At 37.7% G+C, this 24,730-nt stretch overlaps 1 protein-coding gene across 1 annotated transcript in view; it reads right to left on the bottom strand.

The window, feature by feature from the left end:
- ENPEP (glutamyl aminopeptidase) overlaps window positions 1-24,730 on the bottom strand; it is an 82,035-nt gene that overhangs the window by 18,868 nt on the left and 38,437 nt on the right. Inside the window, exons 9-13 of the mRNA XM_026499187.4 lie at window positions 22,535-22,600; window positions 22,253-22,404; window positions 12,266-12,345; window positions 2,545-2,681; window positions 2,361-2,416 (exon numbers count right to left, since the gene is read on the bottom strand). Coding sequence (XP_026354972.1) covers window positions 2,361-2,416; window positions 2,545-2,681; window positions 12,266-12,345; window positions 22,253-22,404; window positions 22,535-22,600 — 491 coding nt within the window. The remainder of the gene's footprint in view (window positions 1-2,360; window positions 2,417-2,544; window positions 2,682-12,265; window positions 12,346-22,252; window positions 22,405-22,534; window positions 22,601-24,730) is intronic.

Genomic DNA, 24,730 nt, shown 5'->3' with positions numbered 1-24,730 from the left:
GGAGTCAGAGGCAGCCTGGCAAGGGAGGAGCAGTAGGGGTTCCATGCAACAAAATGGAGACGACATCAAGCACCTCGTGCCCACTGCAGGTGGCTAGCCTGACACCAGCCTGTGTTGGGGGCAGGGAAGAACTTTAAGTGAAGTTGGTAACTTTGATGGTTTACTGGACTGGGCTCAAAGTGACACCGAGCCTGTCTGGGGGACTTGAAGTAGCTGGGAGAATTTTTATTCCTTGTCTTGAACACATGTGCCCATCTGGGTATTCATCCAGGGCAGTAAGAACACTGACTCCTCAAATTTGGGGACAGGGGAATCAAGAATATGTTTATATTTAGATGTGCTCTTTTAGCCCTGCTTATGAAACATGTTGGTGAGATTTCTTTTTGAACACCAGAGTAGAACTGCATAAATTCTTATCCTACCACAGACACTGTTTAACTACATGTTTCTCCTTTTTTCTCCCTAAAGTTTCTGAGTGAACTGCACTTGACTGTAGCCAACACTGGTGGACTCTACTTCCCTGAGTCCTGTTTCCCTCACATGTTACAGAAGGAAATTGGGTGATAACTGAATAACTCAGGTGATAGCTCAGGTGACAGCTCAGGTATTTTCCAGATCTGTTGCTGTGTGATTCTACATGTTTTTTGGTTTTCAAATGAGTTTCACATTCTTCCTTCCCATATCTCTCCAAAATTTTACGGGGCTATGGCCAAGGAGCTGAGCAAATGCGAGAAAGTCTTTCAATTGTGTGAATTATTTGCTTTATACACAGTTTCCCAGAGAGACCTGTTCAAGAGGCTTTTACTTCTTAAAGCCAAAAGAACTGTCTGCATTGTGTTGTGATGGGAATTAAATTATAAAGATATCGCAGTTCTGTGTAACTGCTAACAGCCAAGATTCTAAGCTTTGGAAAAGGTCATGATGCATTCCTAGGAGAGTTTCCCCCCAAAAGAATTCTTAATGGTTCTATTTTATTTCAAAATATTGATTATCTTCCTTTACCACTTAATTTCCCAGGCTTACGCAGTGTCTGGTACAGTCAAGTGGTACACTTTATTAAGCACCTGCTACAGGCCAGACATGGTTTGGGGTGCTTTATGTGCATTATTTCATTTATTTCTCACAAGAGTCTTAAAAGGTCATCTCCATTTTACTCATAAGGAAATCGAGTCAGAGAGTGGTTGAGAAATTTACTCAAGGTTTTACAGAACCAAGATTTTCATCGTTCCAGAGCCTGTTTTGTAACCCTATCCATTCCCTCCTTAAACAATGTCAAGAAGTCTTCCTAACTTGCAGTATCTCATCTAGGAAGTCTGTGGAAAATAGCTCTCCCATGCCTTTGGTGCTGGTATACTATCCTTCAGACATGTGTTCGGCTCATATTTAATGAGCTTCTGCCGTGGGCCAGTCACAGTTAGAAGCCGGGAATAAAATAAACAGGAACATGATCTGGGTGCCTACCGTCACATAACTTGCAGTTTGGTAGGTGAGCTGGACAGTTAATAAGAAATGACAGTATAATATTGTGGTGAAACACAGGGGCCCGTGAAAGGGACACCCAAACCCAGACAAAGGGGCCACTGAAGGCTTTTTGAGGAGGTAGCCTCTCATTCTCAGTACCCTGCTCGTATCTAGGATGAGGCCACTATAAAGCCAACAAAACCCATTTGTTGTGTCCCTACCTCCTACAGAAGTACCAGAAATTCAATAAACACCTGTTGAATTAGTGGTGTCAGACTACTTGAAAACAAAACGAAACAAAAAATCTCAAAGATACTGTGGTTACTACCCCTTCATTTCCCTAATCTATGTTGACTTTTTTTTTTTTCCTAAGTGTAGGTCACCTTCAGGCCATGAAAACAAAAAAATTCCAATTTTTTAAGCGGTACCTTAATTCTGATCAATCCTAGAGCACCATGTCTCATTCTTCTTACCCTAATGACCTGAACAAGAGTTGACAACTCTAGCCATAAACTCATAGAGTGGGCTTAGGCTCATAGACGTAAGTTAATGAAACACACTGTCGTTTTATTAAATCAAATTATGAAGGTGCACTTTTGAGCATTTGCAAATGTCACTCCTAATTAGCTCAAGGGCTCTGATATAGACGAACCCTACTCAAAGTCAATAGGGTAGGTGAGCTTTTCTGTGTCTGCTAAGAGCAAATTTCAGTATTTTGGCTATGAGGCTTATGTGAGTTTTAAAAAGGAGAGTTAAGGAAAACAATAATGTTATAAATAGTGACTTTGAATATTTTAAACTATAATTAATGCTTAAACTTCGTTGCAATTCATCAAGAAAAGAGATTTATAACAAAATCCACAGTATTTTAAATAGTCCAATCTCATTCCAAAACTCACCTTGCTAAGGCAAAAGCATCATCAATAAGACTTGCACGGTCAGCAGAAGAAAAGTCCTGAAAAGAAGAAGAAAAAGAGGTAAGCAGCACAATTCCTAAAGGAATGCATGTTGAAAAAATTAACATCATCAAGACGCTGTTCTTAGAACAAAAATAAAACAATTCACAAGCACTGCTACTCTTACCGTGTGGTTGATGGAAAGATTGGTAGCTATCTGTTCCCAAGTTGGTACTTCATAATTTACACGATAAAACCCAATATGATCAGGGTTTATTTTGAGAAAAACATTTCCAGCAGGATTAGAAGAGTTCAAAGTGATTCCTGTGGTAGTAAATAAACACTAATGAGAAACATGTTTGCATATACTGTAAACACAGAGAAATTAGGCCCAGAGGGTCAGCAGAAAAGAAAAGAAATATCAGCTCAAGGAGTCAAGTTTGATTTGGATCCAGAGCCCCAAAGCTTAATTCTTACTTAGTTGCCTGATTTTAGAATGTCACTGTAGTGCGTGAGCCGAAAAAGAATAACCAATGTAAATAAGTGTCCTGTGATTTGTGACTTATACTTCTTACTGGTAGAAGCTTGCCAAATGAGTGAAATAATTCTGTGCTTGTCAATCCTTCAATAAAAGAAAACAATGACAAAACACAGAGAGGTCCATGCTTTTGGGCGTGATCCATATATTGCTAATCATGATGGATTAATTACACAAAGAATATTCATTGGGCAGCCTGTGGAGGGGATAAAAATGTAAACATCTAAAAGAATACTTTATTTATTAAAATCAACATTCAAATTGATGGCAATGGCTATTGCCTAGCAAAACAATGATTTGAGAATCAGTAATGCTTTTAAAATGTCAAGAAGGCTTGCAATAGAACTGAAATCCAAATACAACATTCTTGATTTTGTAATCCGTGTCATACTTGGTCTTCTAATTTTATTTATCTTTGTAAAGTCTTCTGTTTCCTTATTTCAATTGATTACATCAATGCTTTTCAGCAATGGATTTGCCAAATTAACTCTCTTTCTAAAGTAGCATCCAGTATTTACATAAGACTCTGGTATATAGATTTTAGAAGCTCAACATTGAAGGAACAGAGACTTTTGTTTGAGGTAAAAAATATTCACTTAAAATAATAGCTGTGCTCCTACACAACCGGTATTCATTTGTTAGCATTGCGTCTACATTTTTTAATTCATACACTCTTGTTTCCAAGAACAGTATACAATTTAAATAATAGTGTGGGAAAACTTCATATATTTGAGAAGTTTCAAATAGTTTAATGTAGTCACAGTGTAAGGATGTGATAGTGGAAGATGGAAGATAAGGCTGGAAATAAATTCTAGAGCTTTGGAGTGCAAGAGCCATGTGCCATGTGAAGGATCCATCTCTGAGAGATGGTTAGATAGAGAAGATTTTTAAGCAGGGAAATAATACGTTCAAGTCTACTTTCTAGAAAGATAATTTTGATGACGTTACGAGAGATATATTGGAAGATTTTAGTCTCCTGTAATCATCTAAGGCAGGAAGGAATGAGGGCTTACTTCAATGTGGAGGTAATGAAAAAAGAAAAAAGGTGATGTTTTCAAGACACATCACGGGTAAAATCAACAGTCAGTTTTGTTACTTGATGTGGACGGTCAGAGGAGGGGGAAATGGGCTTGCACGATCGGATAAATAATGATGTTGCCATTACAGAGTAGAGGCAGATGAGTTAGTTTGGGAGGAAAGAAGATTTAAATTCTGGAAGTGTTCACAAAGTTTGGAAGATATCCAGGACACAGTAGTTTTTCATAATATATGAGTAAGCTCTCCAACAAAACAATACTTTTTTTTAGGAATGTTCAGAGTAGGTACTTGACAAATTATAAACCTTTACCTCTCTCATGTAGTATTTATCTTTCTTTGTCATTCTCCCATGGACAAGTTGTTGAAAGGAAGCTAATCTTTTGGCAACCGTACACTTTGAATGTTTGTATCTGGAGGAGAGCCTCTTGCTAAGCACAGAGCCATATGTTATAGGAAAAAGAGCATGAACTTTCGAGTCTGACAGATCTAGGATAAAACCCTTGCTCTGTGAGTAACTAGCTGTGTGATCTTGGCCAAATCACTTGACCTCTCTGTGTCCTCATTCACCATAAGGGAAATAGGGATAAAAATCCCTCACAGGGCTGTTGTGAAGATTAAATAAGATAACATCGGTAAAGTGTTGGTCACACAGTTATTTGTCCGACAGATGGTAGCTATCCTCATTATTATGAAAGGGGATATGCCACGGTTCTATAAATAGCGAGGCAAATATAAATAACATTGAGAAGTTCCTGGCAATCCATCTAAATACTGCCGTATTTCAGTGTGCTTTATATATACCTAGTTAAGCCTGTCTAGAGTTACTGTGATTTTTCTCACTTTATAGATGAGGAAGCTGAGATCCAGGAAGTCAGTAGTTATGGACTTTCCAAGTTCATGCTACTTTCCCAACAGTTGTTAACAACAACATACTGTTGGGTTGTTTAGTTACAGAATGAAGTAAGTAGGACTAGAATACTGGTGCCCACTCCCGGCGGCACATGGGAGCACGTATTGTATTTCCTTTCGTTTCTCCACTTACTTTTGATTGTTTTTCTGATTGTAACAGTCTTATGTGTTCCTTATAGTTCCAAATACGTATTTGGAAAATACAGAAGAAGAGTATAACGAAGAATGTAAAAAGTACTCTCTACTAGTTAATGTTTTTGTGTTCTGCGTGTGTATCCTCCGTATATGTGCAAATACATGCGCCCAATACACAGAATGGGACTTTACTGTTTTCATGATTCATAATCCTTTTCATTTAAAAGTATATTGTAAACACCTTGCAATTTTGTATTCTATACAGAGTTCCCCCTCTATATGAAAGTAGAGCATTCCTGTGAAAACTTTCATAAGCTGAAATGGCATAAAAAGAGGAGTATCTCCCACACTCTAAGACTGTGTTAATTCCACTTTGTTTTTTACAAAAGACTTACATTAGTACCTGTTTTTTCTAACTGTAAGAAATCCAAAGAACATTTTCATTTTTATGAAAAAAGCCATCACCAGACCATGTTGGTCTTTTGTAAAAATGAAGAGGCAGAGCCTGAACGTTCAGAAAGCGGGGGATACCTGCATGTGAAAACGTAAATTGAATGGCCACAGAACACCCTATCATTCAATTAATAAATCATCTTGTTCTGTTTCTTGCTAGTTTTATGCATAAGTGAGTTGAATGAATTCTTTCTGGGTAGGCGTTCTTTCTAGAAAATTCCTTTTTTTTTCTTTTACTTGTCTAGATGGTGGAGAAGAGGGGTAATTACTTTTTCAAAATTTCATCCAGGGGCTATTTAATTTCAACCTAGATAGATTTCAATAACAGAGCTCTCATAACAGTTCTTTACTACAGGCATACCTCACTTTATTGCAACTTGTTTGATTGCACTTTGTAGATACTGCATTTTTTACAGATTGAAGGTTTGTGGCAACCCTGCATAGAGCAAGTCCATTGGCATCATTTTTCCAACAGCATTTGCTCACTTTGTGTCTCTGTGTCACCTTTTGGTAATTCTTGCAATGTTTCAAACTTTTCATTTTCATTATATTTGTTATGCTGATCTGTGCTCAGTGATCATGACTCACTGAAAGCTCAGGTGATAGTTAGCATTTTTAGCAATAAAGTATTTTTGGATTAAGGTATGTCCATTGTTTTTTAGACATCACGCTATTGCACACTTAACAGACTATAGTACAGAGTAAACATAACTTTTATGTTATGCACTGGGAAGCCAAAAAATTCATTTGACTTGCTTTATTGCAATATTCATTCTATTATGGTAGTGTAGAAGCAACCCACATTATCTCTGAGATATGCCTGTATACTCTTTTATATAAATAATGATAACAAACTTTAGACGGCTAGACAGCTCTTGTGATAACTTGATAATTCTAGAGAAAGAAACATTTTTCTTTAGTGATGTAGATGCTTTGTTGCATTGATACTTTAAGCAAATTATTTTTCAGTGTAAAATGACAGTTTTTATCTTATTAAATTTTGTGCATCACTTATGCTGAAAAATACAAGAGTAGTACTTTTTGACTAATGACACACTATTTATACTTGGGGAGCTAAAAATTTCTAGTAGGATGCACTATCAGAATTTAGGGTCAAGGAAGAAAATTTTAATCTCTGAAACCAAGACTAACATGATCTATTGTAAAATGGTTTGTTTATACATTTGTGGTAATATTTTCAACAAATCATTTAAGAAAGTATTAATGATTATGTTAGTAATAATTACAGAGTCCCTCCTAAATCTCAGCAAGTGGCCTAGACAATCTCCCTAAAAAGAAAGGTGTAGTATTAATATACAATATATAATAAGCAGAAATCTGGAAAAATGCAACCTGGCTACCATGGTGAATGATTATCACTGGTGATGGTTTTGGTGATTGGGAAGAAATAACTGCAAAGAAGAGTTGGATAGTGAAAATCTGTCAGTGTGTCTCAGTCTGCCTAGGGAAGTAGGTACACAGTTTAGCTGGTACGTGTATTCCAGATCTTTTAACAGATTTCCTCCTACAGAGAACAGTGTATGTGGTAGAGATCTGTTAGTTATTTACCACACTATTCTCTCTTCCTCCTGGGTATACAGCTAGACTATATTTATTAGCCTCCCTTGCAGGTAGGTAGCAACATGGGATTGACAAATGGACACAAATTGTGCCAGAAGTCATAGATGCACTTCTTGACCTGCTCCCTCCATTATCTTCCTCTGTCTTCTGTTCAGATGCAAAGATCCAGCAGAGGAATTGAAGGTCTAGGAAGCAGTGGAGCCGTAAGAAAGAGGAAGACTGGATTTCTAAGTTATTATTTGGGACTGAACCACCTAGGAAAGATGGCAGGTCAGGAATTCCTCCATTGGACCGTTACATGAATAAGAAACTTTCATTGCATCAAAATAGCTTCTAAATGCAATAATTAGACTCCCCTGGTTAATGCAGTATATGAGGCTATCACAGCTTGATGAAATCTCTAAAATAATTGATCTACCTTAACTCTCTCTTTACTCTTATTAAGTAAACTTTCTTCCTGGAAAGAGATACCTAATTAGCTGACATGAGTATTCTGGTTCACCTTGGCCAGTATATTTTTATTTGTATAAATTAACAAATTAGCATTCTTATATGTTTGCTTTGTGTGAATAAATCTTCCAAGCCTTGGTTGACCAGGGCTGAATTAATGAAACTGAGCTTTTGATTCTGCAAAACTGAATTCATAATGATCCAATCAAAATTCAAGCATTCCATGAGGCTCAGCTTGAAAGAATGAAGAAAGTCTCTCTTTCTTTTTGTTATTAAATTTAAAAAATATATGCCTATAGTTATTTTGACATGAAACATTTATTTATTTATTTATTAAAGATTTTATTTATTTATTTATTTATTTATTTATTTATTTATTTATTTGACAGGGACAGCCAGCGAGAGAGGGAACACAAGCAGGGGGAGTGGGAGAGGAAGAAGCAGGCTCCCAGCAGAGGAGCCCGATGTGGGGCTCGATCCCAAAACGCTGGGATCACGCCCTGAGCCGAAGGCAGAGGCTTAACGACTGTGCCACCCAGGCGCCCCTGACATGAAACATTTAAATATAACTACCATCAAATTCTAGTAATATTCTATTTATATGTAGTCAGAATTTGGTTATCTAAATCATCCAGAATGTATCCTCAACTCTTTAAGAGTTATGAAAAAGTCATCACAAAGTCTATACGATTTCCTATGGCCTAGACCCTCTCCTAAACCCTATGCACTTAGAAATATCTATTTTAAAATATTACGTTTTAGTAAGATTAGTTATCCGACATCATGTGATAACCTTCAAATCTTCTGAATGTTAGAAAGCAGCAGACTAAAAAGCAAAAAGGTGATATACTACTAAATGTAGATGCCCTGACAAAGTAGTCGCTGGTACTAAAGACAGAGGCATAAATGAAGCATCTACGGGCATTCTCTAACAGCACAGTAGTCTGAAGGCAAACAAGCCTCCATTAAGCAAGGACTTACTAAACTCTTAGGAAGTCTTAAGAGGTGCACAAAACCTCGTTGGCAATTGGGTGGTATTCCTGACCTGCCATCAAGGAATATGACGTAGAAGTTGTCTCTCCAAGGAGTTTGTCATTTACTTAAAAAAGAAAAGACAGAGCAAATGAAGATTACATAACAATGATGATATTCAAAATATAAAGTAGTAATACTAGGAATAAGGAAGGATTGATTAAACCAATAGCATAAAATATACTATAAACAGTGAGAAGAGAGATTACACAGGGCAGGTTAGAATAGCCTGAGAAGGGTCTGTGATAGAGGTCCTCTTCTTTGTTATAAATTACATGTTTAATTTTTTTAATGTTTAAAATATCATGTACAACACAAATGTAAATAAAAGGCCTTGGGGGAAGTCCCAGCATTGCCTGGGAAATTTCTAACTGATGAATCATCAAAGAAACCAAGAAGAGGGAGGTGGGGCTGGTAACCTGAGCCGATTGCCCATTCAGTGCACTTGGGACGTGTTTGTCATCTGTGCTCTGAGCTGAGAGCTGAAGATGTCCCCAAACAGGAAACAGGAACTTATTGCATAGCCTAAAAATGGAGCAGGCACTTTGAAGTAGGAAGAGATGTCTAGTTTGTTTCTGGCTAAGTGAGCAGTCATGATTCTGAAATTTCAGATAAAGACAAGTCTGTCATCAAAGCTCTGTGAACATTAGAGCCTCTTCATTCATTCTTTCACTGATTCATTCAATAAACAATTACTGGGTCCCGGCTGAAGATATAGAACAACCACCACCAAAATAAATAAGCTTCATTTCCTCAAGAAATATTCTATGGGGAGGGGAAAGACAGCTAAGTCAATAGCTAGAACTAAAAAAATGTGTTCAATGTAAAGACAGAGGGATACAGTTGCTGGAAGAGCTTCCGGCTGCCCTTACTTTTCTACTAGCATTCTCTGTCTAGAGTGAATAGTTCTTATTTACACTTGGTCAATCCTATCGTCCATTTAAACACTACCTTTACCCCCTAACTCTCAGCCTAGACATCTTTTTCTTTAGTAACCTTTCCTGAACCCCTAAATCTGGACTGGTGCTTCTTCAGCGAGCCCCCTTGGCTATTACCGCACGAGGCACTTATGACACATTTATTTACCTGCTGACTCGTCTGCACCCTCTCTAGACAGTAAGAGCCAAGAGGGTAAGGATTTTTTCCCTCAGCATTATCTCCATGCCTGCCTCTGTGTCTGGCACATAAGTTAACACTTGGTAAATACTTCCTTGAAAGAACTGTTTAATTAATTGATTGATTCATTGATTGATTAGTAAGGATTAAATTTATTATTCAGATATTCTCTCTAATAAGTACATAATCCATATAAGAAAAATGTTTATTGTTAACTCTTCGACTCTATTTTATAAAACACTTGAGTAAGCTTCAGTTATCTAGAAAATTCACTTTTTTGGAAACCTCATTCCATGAAAATGCTGTTAGCATAGACGAATTATTCATGCTTTTAAATTTGCTAACAGGATATCAAGCAGCTGCCAAGATTCCTCTAACTCTCAGTTAACCAATGGTAACCAATGGGGAAAATATGTAGTAATATGTTAAACCAAATTCACTGAAAACCTTCCAATGGAATGGTAGTCTCATTATACCTTTTATCATTGGCACTGCACATTTTTTTAGGGGGAGTGGGGCAGAGGGAGAGGGAGAGAGAATCTTAAGCAGACTCTAGGCGTGGAGCCTGACATGGGGCTCAATCTCACAACCCTGAGATCATGACCTGAGCCGAAATCAAGAATTGGACACTTAACTGACTGAGCCACCCAGGGGCCCCAGTGGTATTGCACATTTTAAAAAGTCTTTTTTTGTCTTCTCCATTTTCCATTGGCAAACATGCTTATGAGTAAAAAAATGGTCAGAAGGCAGATCACAAAACATAGAACTCAGTATTCAAAACAACAATCGTATATAAAAGAGTAAGATAAAAAGGCATTGATCTGGGAATTCCAGAAGAATTGGGGAGAAATGTTGACCATAACAATCAAAGTAATTATTAGTATAAATGATCAAGAGAAAGTTTTGCAGCAAAGCAACATAACAGGTTCTTGCCTTGAGAATAGCAAAGCTGGTAGGGTTTATAGTAAAAATAAACACACACGTACACACCAAAGAACTTATAATAAAAGTAAAAAATCCCAAAGGTGAAAAAAAAACTACTACTGGATTTACAGAAAAATTTGTACACAAATGTTTATAACAGCATTAACAGCCAAAAAGTAGAAATAATCCAAATGCCCATTAACTGATAAATAGATGAATGGGAAGCAGTATATCGATATGGTATGAGTATAATTTGTCAATAAAAAGGACTGAAGTACTGATACATGTTATGACATGGATGAACCTTGAAAACGTTATTCTAAGTGAAAGAAGCCAGTCATAAAATACTACACATATCATTCTATTTATATGAAATGACCAAAATAGGCAAATCTATGCAAACAGAAAGTAGATTAGCAGTTGCTCAGGGCTGGGGGTATGAGAGGACAGAGGGATTGATAGCTAAAGGATATGGATTTTCTTTTTGAGATGATTAAAATGCTTTAAATTTGACTATGGTGTTGGAACACACATCTGCAAATAGAACAACCACTGGATTCTACACTTTAAATGGGTGAATTACATAATACGTGACTTTTATCTCAATAAAGCCATTTTAAAAATCAACCTCCTGGATATAGGATAAAAATTTACTTGCTAGGGGAAATCATACCTAATTAATATTTTAGAATATTTTGCAGGAGCAAATAGGCATATGTAAATAAAGGATGAATGATTTACTTTACTTTTATCCCTAAGAAGCCACAGGTGAAGAGTGTGTGCCAAATGCTTTTCTGAAACCAGCTTTGCATGGGGTGGGGTGAAGAAGAGCATCATTTGTCTTAGAAAAGAAATGATTTGGAAACATAGAACAAGTGCAATGGTAAAAGAACAAAAAAGAGGAATCTTCCGGGATGTATGCTAAAACCTACCGTATTTATTATTTTTTTCAGTGATCTGGAGGAGAGAACATGTGATAAGGCCTCCTTGTTTTTAAATAGCTAAATTTTTCAAGAAAGGAAAAGATAAACCAAGGGAGATAGAGTACAGAAATATATTTCCAGTTGATTTAAGTGAGCAGAGCAGTCACAGCTGAATTTTAACACAGGCACATGCCAAGTAATTCATTTAGGGAGATGGATGGATGGATGGATGGATGGATGGATGGATGGAAATAGATATAGATAGTGCCTTGAGCTACTGGTGACAATTTACAACTTAGAAAAGATGATTTGGAGTCATTAACGATTCTAATGTCATACTGAATTGGAAAACTGATAGATCTAATTTAATGACAGATTTTAAGAAACCAGTTTTGTCGCATAATCTTTTAAGAAATTCCATGACTTACTTCTCTGATATAAAGGGAAAAAAAAGTAAAGGAAGAAAGAAAGAAAGAAGGAAGGAAAGGAGGGAAGAAATAAGGAAGGGGGAAAGAAAAAAAGAAAACGTACACATTGATCATCCAATGGTTGGGTGTGTGACCCTTCTTTGGATATGGGTATTTGTTCTTGTGTCAGTCATGGGAAAGCATTAAAAAAAAATCTCAAGGTAGAAAATTTCTCATTATTGTAGATAAGGGCTTGAATTCATTGATAAATTACTTAAGAGGTCCCTTTTAGCTGAAATTTACATCATAAATTCCAGCTTTATTGTTGTTTCTTTATACTTATATTAGTTCAATGTGGCACATTAATTGAAAAGAAGAAATAAATCAATTAATGACATTTACCTCCTGTTTCTGACCTGTTGTAGACTGTAATACTCGATACATTATCTTCAGTCCATTTAACTGGAATATTCCATGTGTAACTAAAGTTTTTTTAAAAAGAAAAATTTAACTCTTATTACTAAAAAATAAAAACATTTCCAAAATAAAAATACTTAAAAAGCAATAGACAAGCATGTTTTCCTCATCAATGATCATGCAATGTATAGGATACAGTTAATATAACACTCTTTAGTGATGAAGATAGGCCATATAACTGCTTTCAATTTCTATAAATCTCTAAAATTTGGACCTTTGTATCAACAAATTAGCTAAGCATGAAGATGATTTCAATAAAATGCCTTGGGGCTTTGAAATAAAGATATTACATAAATACAATACATTATATGATAACCTTGAGCTTTCACACACACACTTGCACATATTCTAATATGCTTAATTTCTGTCGAGGAACACAAAGCATTTTTCAAATTCAAAAGCCAATCTTAAAACACCATGCAGGGAATAACACATTTTAGAAATTATATTGAGACTTAAATTACACCACCACCATCCATCCCTTAAGGATTCCCATGTTCTTTCAGTATCTCCTCTTTTGCCTCGTGTGAATCAGGTGTGCTGCAAAGGAAAAATCATCAGACAAGCATGTTTCAGGGTGTTTTTTTAGTGTTCTCGTTAGCTACTTAGTTATTTTCTTGGGGAGCAGGGGGAGGAGGTTAGCTTTGTAATTTGGTACTATATATACGTAACATTTTAGTCTTGAAATCTCCTAAAAGAGGTCTTAAATTACTTTGATTATTCTCATCTCGTGTACTATCAATCAGGAAATGCAAGAGACCTAGGAAGAAGATGAATCTGTGTTTGGATTCAGGTTCCAACTCAAAGTTTGCCTTGTTTTTCTTCATCTGCGATCAGTCAAGTCCCTGACAGAATGGGGAGAATGATATTTCTCTTTTTCAAGATAAAATAAAATTTAAGTAATTTAGAGAAGCTACTTTTTTAAAGATTTATTTATTTCAGAAAGAGAGAGAGTGCACATGAGTGGAGAGAGGGGCAGAGGGAGAGGAAGACAAGCAGACCCCCCGCGGAGCAGGGAGCCTGCCGCAGCCTGGATTCCGGACCCTGAGATCAGGACCTGAGCCAAAGTCAAGAATCAGGGGCTCAACCGACTGAGCCACCCAGGCGCCCCACAGGGACAATACATTTTGCCATCTACACGAAAGAAGTAATCCTGTTTTATAACTGTTGAAACGTTTTATAGGATTGAGTTGTTAGTAGCTTTCTTTGAGGATTTTATTGCTGTGGATTGTTTTTGGCTCTAAGTTCCATAGGACCAATACATAAATTTTTCTTGGGCCATGTTGCAAGCATTGTCAGTACTCCACCCTTACCCCTCGGATCTCTTTGTCATTTTTGTACACCCCAGATCCCAATGCGCTCTCCTTGCCGCATTTGGGTCTCTCTCTCTCAGAGGACTGCCCTCTAACTGCCTGAGCAAGAAAAGCCAGAAGTTCCTTGGAATTTACATTCTTGGTTCTTGGATGCAGCCCTTAGCCAATGACGGATGGGCATGAGAATCATCCTTGCCCCATCGGTCAGGAGCACTCTACAGCACTGTTTCCAGAGCCTCTCCGCTGGATAGTTACCCTCCATAACACCTGCTCAGTATTGCACTTTGCTTCGTAATAGCCCATGTCCCACTCGCCTTCCATTCTTTCTTAGAAACACTTCCTGGTGAGTAGCTTTCACTTGAATCATCACCTCAGGGTCTGCTTTTAGGGAAGCCAACCGAACAGCGATCCCTTGCAGCTTCTCAACAAATAGACAAACAAGCGCTTTTTAAAGGTCACATCCTACCTACATATTTCACTCTTCCACTGTTCTGTTTTGGTCCTGCCACATAAACGAACATTTCTTCCCCTCTCTACATTTTCCCAATGCCGACCTGACTGACAGAACGGAGCACGCAAGTGTCCTATGGGCACAGTCAGGATTTCATATTTTGACTATTCCTCCATAAAACACAGTCTCTGGGACTACACTGTGCCTAGAAGTGGACATGTGATATACTACGAAGTTACGTAAAAACATTGCTCTGAAGTCTGAGGGGATCACAAAACTAAAAGGATCGAGGGTTGAGACTATATATAATTTTATAGTTTTAGACTCCCTTGCGGGATCTAATCTAATCTGAGTAAAAGAACAGATTTAAGTACAAAATGTCAAGAAATGGAAATTACATAAATGGAATGAGAGAGTCTTCTATATGTTACCTAAAATTTAGGAGAATCAGATTTCATTTTTAAAGGCACGATTCACTTTTTTTGTATCTAACACTCTAACAAACTCTGGTAGTATTAAAGCTGGTCAACCTAATTTTCACTAAAGAAAATGGACTTTGCCCCAAAATTACATGCCTACTCCCCTTTACCCCCTGTTTACATTGAGTGGACTGCCAAAGACATGTCCCTGATAGAGAATTCCATTCCACCTGATGGAGACAGGAAATTTGTTTGTTTCTGAGATGGTTGAGATGATAGTGTTAAAACAATAACTTACACACATGTGAGCCATTTAGATGGTAAAAAGTTTCTGGTCAGTAAGAATTCCCTAATCTTGGAATATTTAAGGAGTGAGAAGAGGGAGGGGCCACAGAGTTTATAGTACAGCTTAATCAACCACATTTCCCACCAGACAGAAATAGATCTGGACAGAGAATGGGTGAACACTAGGGTTGGGGAAAGGGCTAATTCCTTTCTGGGGTCAGGAGGGCATATATTATGATCTAGGTTTTCAATCAAGTGAAAAATCATGAAGGATCACTTTTGATATAATGTTTTCTCTCTCTTATTTGTTCAGGAACTGCTATAGATTTTTAACAAATGTTCTCAACAGGATAGCACATGTTTTCTGGGTTTGTTTTCCTATGCATATATAACTTCTTTTTTTTTTTTTTTACAAAAATGGAGCAAGTAGATTGACTTTATGGTAAGTGATCACTAAAAATCAGGTACTTATGAATCTAAATAAAATAAAAACAGTATCTGAAGGTAAAGTCTAAAGAAAATACTAGAGAATAAACGTTAATATAGTTCCATGTTCTAAATCTTGATGAATACAATTTAAAGATTTGTTACAACTTAAAAAGTGAAGACCTGATAATATATTTTATTTGCTGGGTAATAATTTTTTTTATATGTGTGGAGAGGATTGCATAACCAAGGAGTAGTTCAAAAAATGCAATCCCACCAGTTTAAAAACAGTTTTCGGGGGCGCCTGGGTGACACAGCGGTTAAGCGTCTGCCTTCAGCTCAGGGCGTGATCCCGGCGTTATGGGATCGAGCCCCACATCAGGCTCCTCCGCTAGGAGCCTGCTTCTTCCTCTCCCACTCCCCCTGCTTGTGCTTCCTCTCTCGCTGGCTGTCTCTATCTCTGTCAAATAAATAAATAAAATCTTAAAAAAAAAATAAACAGTTTTTGGTATTACTTTGGCTTAACGAATCAGTGGATACACATGACAGAAGGGAACAATTACTATGAAGCTTTCCTACTGGAAGTTTGTTTCTCAAGAGAGAAATATTTTTAATTTTAATATCCAAAGGCTTTTAAATAGCAGTATTAAATATGGCCAATCTAATTTGCTAGAACATAAAACTGTAGCTATAAAATAAACAGATTATAATTAACAGAATGATTGCACAAATCATTATGTGGGTTTTTATAATTGAATTATCACCTAAGTCAGATCGAGGTTTCAATTCATTCATATATCATGAAGATGAAAGAGTGAAAACAAAGCTCTTCTATCATAATCTTTCCTTTCCAAAATAAAGAGAAGATAAAGAAGTATATACAGATACTCCCAGACTGATCTCAGTTGGTCTAGGAACTCAAATTTCCTTTGTTGTGGCATGAACTATTAATTTTCAGAATTTGCATACAGCAAGATCCCCAGTTCCTCTGAATGTCATTCACTGTGGTAGAGCTGAGTGTCTGATGTTTCCAGAAGAGGCTGATCATGGGCCTCAGCAAGGTGAGCACCACTGGCTTTCTTGGTGTTCGTCCAGTTCAGGTGCCAACCAGTATCTTCAAAGTAGCTACTTTAATAATTCTGAGTGCTCTTCATTCTCTGATGCCTTGGACAGGAAGTGCAATTTGAATTTTGGCAATTTGATCGTTGGAAACACCTGAGTGTGCTATCAGTGTGATTTAATTTTCAAAGCCCTGAATCGCAAGCCGGGAAACAGGTTGTGTTACTCACTGCATAGAGTACGTATGATAAGTGGGTCTCTAAAGACCTTTCAGTTCTCTAGAAATTTGGCTGTGACCACTATAGAACAGGATGAGAACAACATTCTAAAATGAGATGGTTGTCTACAAAGTCATCCAACGCAGTTCCTGGCATATCGTTTGTTCTTTAGTGAGAAATTTAGCTCAACCCCATCTTTGGAACAGCTGCCACAGCCCTCCAGCTCACGGCCACTCTCCTCGTGCAGGACCCCGTCCTCTGCCTCATCTTTCATGTGAGTCTCTCACTACAGTTTTCATACTAACTGGCCCCCCCGCTCCCACTCTGGCCCCACTCTGGCCTACTCTCTGTGATGCAGCCAGAGGGGAACTTTGAAAAAGGTAAAGGTGAGCCTGCCAATTCTCTCTCTTTGAAGGCCTTGAATTTGCACACTGTTGTTCAAAATCGTGAGCATGGTGTGCATGCCTGGCCGCTGCCTTCCTCTCTCACCTCTGGGCCCAGTGCCTCTCCGCTGTTCAGCTTCTTGGAGCCAGACTGCCTGTGTTCAAAGCAAAGTGCCATCGCTTACACTCTGTGTAACCTTGAATAAGTTATTTCACCATTTCCGGTTATTTCTCCATTTCCCCACCTGTTATGATAAAGCGCTCTAAAGTGCTTCAAGTGTGCCAGCTACTTAGGCAATGCTCAGTGACTGTTGCGTATTATATGGGTAATGCTGCTTTTTAACCTCTGGAGCCTTCATACATGTAGTTTTTGTTTTGAACACCCCCACAGTCATCCCCTCATAGCAATCTACTCAGCTTACATCTCACTTCTTCAAGAAAGAAAGTCTCCCGGGGCCCTCCCTCCTCAAGCGCACCCCTGACCCGCCTGTTAATTCAGGCTCAGTGTATCAGTGGGCGCATATGACAGGAGAACGTAATCACTGTGAAACTCCCCAGTGAAAGCTTGTTTCACAAGAGAGAAATATTTTTAAGTTTTAATATCTAAAGGCTCCTGCAGTATTAAATTTGGCCAAACCATAAAACAGTAACTATAAAAGAACCAGCCTATAGTTTTTCTGGGACACCTTTGTCACACCTTATAATTTTCCTTCCTCGTGTTATCTTAATTGCTACCAAATAACTATCTTGTGATAATTTGTATATAATTAACCATACAATGAGATCAATGAGACTATTAAAAAGGAGATAAAGAGGGCAAAGGGCCTTTTCAGTGGAAATCGGGCAGTGGATATTAGAGATCACCGGAAGTGGCAGTGGGTGCAAAAGTCTCTCCACCAAACCAAGTATTCAGAAGTTGAAAGAAGAGACCATCAAAATTGGTATGGGTGATGGGTGTTAGTTGAACCTATTGTGGGAATCGTTTCACGATATACGTAAATCAAACCGTCATGTTGTACGTCTTAACCTTATACATGACGCTTGTCAATTATTTCTCAAGGAAACTGGAAAAAAATTGGCAAGGGTGGAAGTGGAACATTGTCCAGGTGACCAGGGCCGCACAGGCCATGCTGTTCCCATTTAGCCAGGATCCTGTCTAGGCGGGGGCTCATCTGGGTCATGGGGGGCTGAGGTGATACCCCCAAAGTGGTATGCCCAGGTTTTCGTGGCCAGCCCTATATGAGGCGTCCTGAGATCCTGATTTCCTTCTCTTCTGTTGGCAGCAATTGGCACCCCAGAAATGTATACAAAAATAACTAGTCATACAGAAATGGACGTAGTATTAAGACTTTCTGTACAAGCTGTATTCACACAAGTGTGATTGGTGTGAAATCACGGGCTGTGTTGCACATATTTTTTCAGCTTTTATAATATTTGAAACGTTTTCAAAAATCTGGCAAATTAATTATGCAACTAATGAATCATTGAACGTGACACCAAAAACTACTGATGTGCTATATGTTGGCTAATTGAATTTAAATTTAAAAAAAGGGGAAAAAGTCTGGCAAATTAGAGGGAAATGACATTGTATTTATAATTTTAACTGAAATTCTTAGGATACCTTAACTCAGTAGCCATGTTAAAATGTCTAGAAAAGTCTGCGTTTGTAAAGTTAAAGGTTTGATTCTCACTATGCTGAAAATGCCCAAGAAATTTGATATAATCTATGAATTTTAATTCGACAGATTCATAAAAACATATAGGAAGTTTTTTAGATTCAGTTTATAAATCTGTGTCTTTAGCTGTTTTTATTTCAAAATTATAAATGGGGTTTAATAAAATTTTAAGTAATGATGTTCAGAAGTTTCTTACAAATGATATTAGCAAGAGAATTTGAGTGATTGAGTTTATAATTGCTGTTTAAATATTCAGGAGAATTTCATTTGTGCGATTTATAAATAGAAATATCCTCATCAAAAACTAGAAAAACTGCTATTGAAAAGCCAGTCTCCTTTTCCACCCTTCCCCCAGGACAGCCCTTCTCTCGGAAGCATCCTCTTCTAAAAAATACTTATGGACTTAATTCTCCCTAAGTCTAAATGTGTAACTCTAAATAGCTCTTTTTTTTTTTCCGGATAGTATTTGTTTTTTGTTGTTTTTTTTTTTAATGATTTTTTATTATATTATGTTAGTCACCATACAGTACATCCCCGGTTTCCGATGTAAAGCTCGATGATTCATTAGTAGCGTATAACACCCAGTGCACCATGCAATACGTGCCCTCCTTACTACCCATCACCGGTCTATCCCATTCCCCCACACCCCTCCCCTCTGAAGTCCTCAGTTTGTTTCTCAGAGTCCATAGTCTCTCATGCTTCATTCCCCCTTCTGATTACCCCCCTTTCTTTATCCCTTTCTTCTCCTACCTATCTTCCATAGATGAGAGAAACCATATGATAATTGTCTTTCTCTGCTTGACTTATTTCACTTAGCATTATCTCCTCCAGTGCCGTCCATGTTGCAGCAAATGTTGAGAACTCGTTCTTTCTGATAGCTGAGTAATAGTCCATTGTATATATGGACCACAACTTCTTTATCCAGTCATCTGTTGAAGGGCATCTCGGCTCCTTCCACGATTTAGCTATTGTGGACAATGCTGCTATGAACATTGGGGTGCATATGGCCCTTCTCTTCACTACATCTGTACCGGATAGTATTTGTTAACTCATCCATCAGACAGGGTGATTTAGTTTACTTATACTAATTTATCTTCCATTCCCCCATTAACAGTCAAAATTTAAGAAAGTAAAATTATTATTAGATTTCTGTAGGTTGTAATTGTTCCTTTCAATAATGTACTCAAGCCGTCATTTCCTGTCTCATAAATTTTAGTACTGCTACTCTCTCCTAACTGTAAAATAGGAGATGTTACCCCTATTTTCCAGTGAGGAGAAACCATAGGATAGCCTATGGAGTGCTGGTAAATACGTAAGAACTGGCTCTTGGGGAGTGGGGAAACCGAATCCAGTATTTGCTGGTTTCCACGAACCACCACCTGATGGATTTCAAGCTACCAGCATGATGGCACTGAGTTGGGATTAGCGTCAGCAGCAGCACCGGCTGACTTAGTACCCACCACTTCCTTCCACCTCTCCTCCCTCTTCCAACTCCTATCTTCTATCAGCTTTTTTTTTTTCTGATTATATTTCCCATCTTCTCTGCCACTGTAACAAAATTTTCATTATTTTTATTATTCATCCTTGATTATAAAAGTTAAAAGCCAATAAGTAACATTTATGAAATCATACTGTTGTACACATATTGTTGGCCAAGAAGTGTGTTGGAGTTACGTTTCCTTCTCTATAGGCTGATTTCATGGCCCCCTAAGTCTTTTAAATAAAAATTTACCTGACACCCTAACATAAGAGTCAAGTGGACTCCTTTTTCTTATATTTATCAATGGCATAAAATTATTCTACCTGGTTTATATTTTTGGATTGCAATTTTTATATACAGCCTTGATTTGGTTTCTCTAGTTTTCTTCTTTATAGTTGACTTAACTGATGGGCCTTCACCAGCTCTTCAGGTTTTTTCATTCTCTCAACCATACTTGCTTTTTCCTGGCGATCACCTACCTGAGCCCAGTCATCCGCCCCTCACGCATGGCACTGTGAGCCCCCTGGCTCACTAATGGCCGGCATTTCCTCTCATGGTTTTCCTCGGTTGGATGCATTGTTTCCTGGATCCATGTCTTCTTCTTTTTTTGATTTATCTATATTTTTTCTCTTCTTCCTCCCCTAGTAACTTTCTAAGAAGTGCTGTGTGGAAAGCAATTTCTGGGGCTCCATGTGTGAAAATGCCTTTGCTGTGCTTTTACATTTGGTTTAGTTTGGGTAGAGAATTGGAGGCTGAAAATATTTTTTTGCTTCAACCATTTTAGATGATTATTCCATTCATGAGGATGCAGCTAGGTATATATATATATTTCCTTTTTTGTAATGCGTAATCAATGGGACTTTTTAATCAGAATCCCTGTGTCCTTTATTATTTCTTTGATATGATTTGCCCCTCAAGTTTCTCTGTTTTCTTTTTTGAGAGACATCTATTAGTTGGGTACTGGTCATTGCATATTTGTCTTCTCTTTCGTATTTATGCGTTCTGTGTGTTTGCCCTATAACTTGAGACAGTTCCCCAAATTTATTTCTACTTGGTCGATTAAATTCTTTGACAATCAAAAATTTAATCTGCCAGAGCAATTCTATATTCTAAGTTTGTTTTTTTAAAGACATTCTGCTCTTAGAAAATGGGTGTTAATAGCTTCTTTGATCTCCAAATGTATTTCATAAATTTATTTTCTATTTCCCCAGTTATGTTTCTTACAGAGACAGGTTTTTGATCAAGTGGGATTTTACCTTCTTTGCTTTTAGATTTTTTTTATGTCTCATGTGATTTTAGTGGTCCACCTATATTTCAGAAAGAAGGGCTAAATTAACTATTCTTGGTATCTTGTATGTAATCCCTCTGCTGTTGAGAGGGGAGGTGTATTTTTGAAAAGGCTCTTTCTCTGATCTGGAAGTCTGACTGGGAGCTCTGCGTATCTATAAGGACAGCTGGCAGCTCTAGCCCATTCTTCCTGTAGGTGCCGTAAGGAGCAAAGCTTTACTCTGGGCATCCTAACCAAATCCTTAGCTTTCCTCCACTGTTTTAGTTATTTTATTTGGGGGGCAAGGGAAGAGCCTTTGGATTTTTGCCTTGGGTCATTGCCAGACTTCTGGCAGACTTCTGAGCTCTGAACAGAGGAAAGGATAGCAACAGCTGAAGGGAAAATGGAATGGGGGTGTATCTCACTGACACAATTGTTCTGAGTCTAGACTTCAAATTAATCGCCCTATTTTCGGCCTCACTTCTCACGCGTGCACTCCACTCTTCATGCAGACCGTGAGCCCAGGGCCTGCCTAGGGATAGGGAAGATATTTCCACCTCTACCACAAGTCCCTTTTTGTCTGGCTGCATCTTCCTTAGTTTGTTTTCTACCAATAGTTCTCCTTCTGACTTGTCTTCTAGAATTCTATCATGTATATGGCCCCTCCTCTTTATTTTCTTTCCTTTATGAGTTCATTTCTTTCAGCACTTTACTCACTCATCTCTGGGAAGAACAGGACTTGGACGCATGTGCTCAGTCCTCCATTTTGAACCTGGAGACCATGGAGCTCTCTTTGAATGCTTTTGTTTCCCCAAACACACTGTGCTTTTATACTATCACCCATCAATCATGTACTGAATAGCAAGATCCAAGCAAATGGCCAGGATTTCCATCAAATTTCTGCTTTTCTCTTGAAATGCATTGTAGATCCTTACCCAAGAGGTGAATGTGGCTCAGAAGAATTTGCTCTTGAGTCCAACAGAAAGCGTTTCTGTATGATGTTCCTCATATCTTTCACATCAAGTACAGGATAACCCATCTGTGTGGTCCACGTATCCATTACTTCTTTCACTGGTAGATTACTTGCCTGATATTTAAAAAACATGAGGAATAATTAACAAATTAGATGAATAAAAGGACAGAATAGTCAGATAAAGAAATGATTGATAAATCATTTGTTAATCAGACAAAGAAATACTTGGGGACATACTCCTTACCTCTTCAAGTGCTCCCCAAAAATCTTCAGTTTTTGCATTCTTGAATTTGTATTTTTCCAAGTAAATCTGTATGTGAAAGAGAATAAGTATTTTAGAAGTCAGTGTATGGGGGCACCTGGGTAGCTCAGTCAGTTAAGCATCTGCCTTCGGCTCAGGTCATGATCTCAGGGTCCTGGGACCGAGCCCAGTGTTGGGCTCTCTGCTCAGCGGGGAGTCTGCTTCTCCCTCTCAGTCTCCCTCTATGCTCTCTGTCTTTCTCTCTCTCTCAAATAAACTTTAAAGATTTTTTAAAAAGAAGTCAATGTATGCTTTTCCCATACTTCTACATAAGGTGGACCCATAGACATATCTCATTCTAATGTATAATATGGCGAGCATAGCTAGAATAAAATAAAATGATACATTGTATGCAAAACATTTTTTAACCTATAAAAGCATTGTACAAATAATTTATTTGTAAAGCACAAATATTTTTCCTTATTAATGATACAGCTTGTTCTTTTTAATAGTCTAATGGATTTGTGGACAGGAGAGGAAAAGTTTAATTTTTTCAGGACAAGAAATTTAAGATACTTAAGGGCAGTCAAGTGTTCAGCAAACAGTCAACAGTCCACAACATTTGTGATCCAATATGAAGAGAGATCGGTAATTTTATGATCTTCACTTGGTGGTGTTAACCTGTCACCACTGGCTACATCCCCTACTGTCATTTACAGGGGTGTTTTCTCATTTCAGACACTAGATGAGCCCATCACACATGAGTGATTGAGGCAACATGCCTCAAAGAGGTGAGCTTGGCTCTAAGCCAGGGCTCAGCAAACTTTTTCTGTAGAAAGCTATATCGTAAAGATTTTAAGTTTTAGGGGCTATATAGTGTCTTGTATCTACTCAACTCTGCCTCTATAGCACAAAAGCATCCATAGATAATATGTAAATGAATGACCATGTCTGTCTTCTGATAAAACATTATTTATGCACTCTGATATTTGAATTTCATATAACTTGCACATGTCATGAAATATTCTTCTTTTGAATTTTCAACCATTCAAAATTGTAAACATGATTTTGTTTGCAGACCTTACAAAAATGGGTGGTGGGCCAGATTTGGCTAGCAGGTAGCAGTTAGAAGACCCCTGCTAAAAGAAATGGATATATGATGTTTTGAATAATAGGAATGATGATGATGGTCATGGATAAATTGGGGATATTATTCTCTTTAAAGAGTGTCTTCACTCTTCAATTACTTTTAAAATATGAATTTTTAAACTCGAAGGCTCTCTTTTTGGCAATCCTGTTCACAAAATCTCTGTATATGAGTTTTCAGATATAATGTGGTGTGTCCCTAAAGAAAATTCCCAGTTTTCTCCTACTCTCATAGTTGTGGTTCTCCAGGAAACCATCCCAAGTTCCTGCCGTATCATGCCTTTGTTGCTGTCAAGAATTGTCCCACTTAAAATATGGACATCTTTGATAGAAATGGAACCTTCTTAAGTGTTCCTTGAGCTTCAAAGAAACTAACCAGCGGTTGACTTTGCACTTGACATTTTCACTCTAAGTTGCTATAATTTTCAGGGGGCACTGTGCCTAAGTCACATTATCTTCTAAATTCCTTTCTTTTCAGGCACGGAGAGATAAAACAATATTAGCTGTACTGCTCCAAGAAGCCTGGACGAGGGTTGAGAGCAGTTTGGGAATGCTGCCTTCGTATTTGTTCTTTTCATGAGGTCACTGCTCAGCACTACCACTGGAGGGCAGGCAGAGGAAGAGAGAAGACATGAAAGGCACATACTGGATATTCAATTTTATGTATTTGTTCCAGAGCTTTGCACAAGTCATTCATTCTAAATAAAATAATGGGATACTTGGAATAGTAATAATCGATTATAACCATAGCTACCTGCTAACGACATTTTCTAGTGAGTAGTAGCATCTTGAAATTAATGTGGAATTTACATGCATACTCACAATGCTTTGAGCCTAGAACATGCAATCTTGGAACTAGAAGGGATTTTAAATATTATCTAACACAACTCTCACATTTTTAGGGTTGTAGGAAACTGGTGCCTAGAGAGGTGAAGAGAGTTTCCTGTGGTAACCTTGAAAGAATTCTGACTCTTGGACCAGCTTGTGCAGGTTTCAGTGGTGGTGTTATTATTATTGCTTTTTAAACTACAGTTTCTTGCTTCTCCTGAACTA

The sequence above is a fragment of the Ursus arctos genome, unplaced genomic scaffold, assembly GCF_023065955.2.
Source record: "Ursus arctos isolate Adak ecotype North America unplaced genomic scaffold, UrsArc2.0 scaffold_11, whole genome shotgun sequence".
Classification (NCBI taxonomy): domain Eukaryota; kingdom Metazoa; phylum Chordata; class Mammalia; order Carnivora; family Ursidae; genus Ursus; species Ursus arctos.
This window is presented reverse-complemented; position numbering and strand designations above follow the sequence as displayed.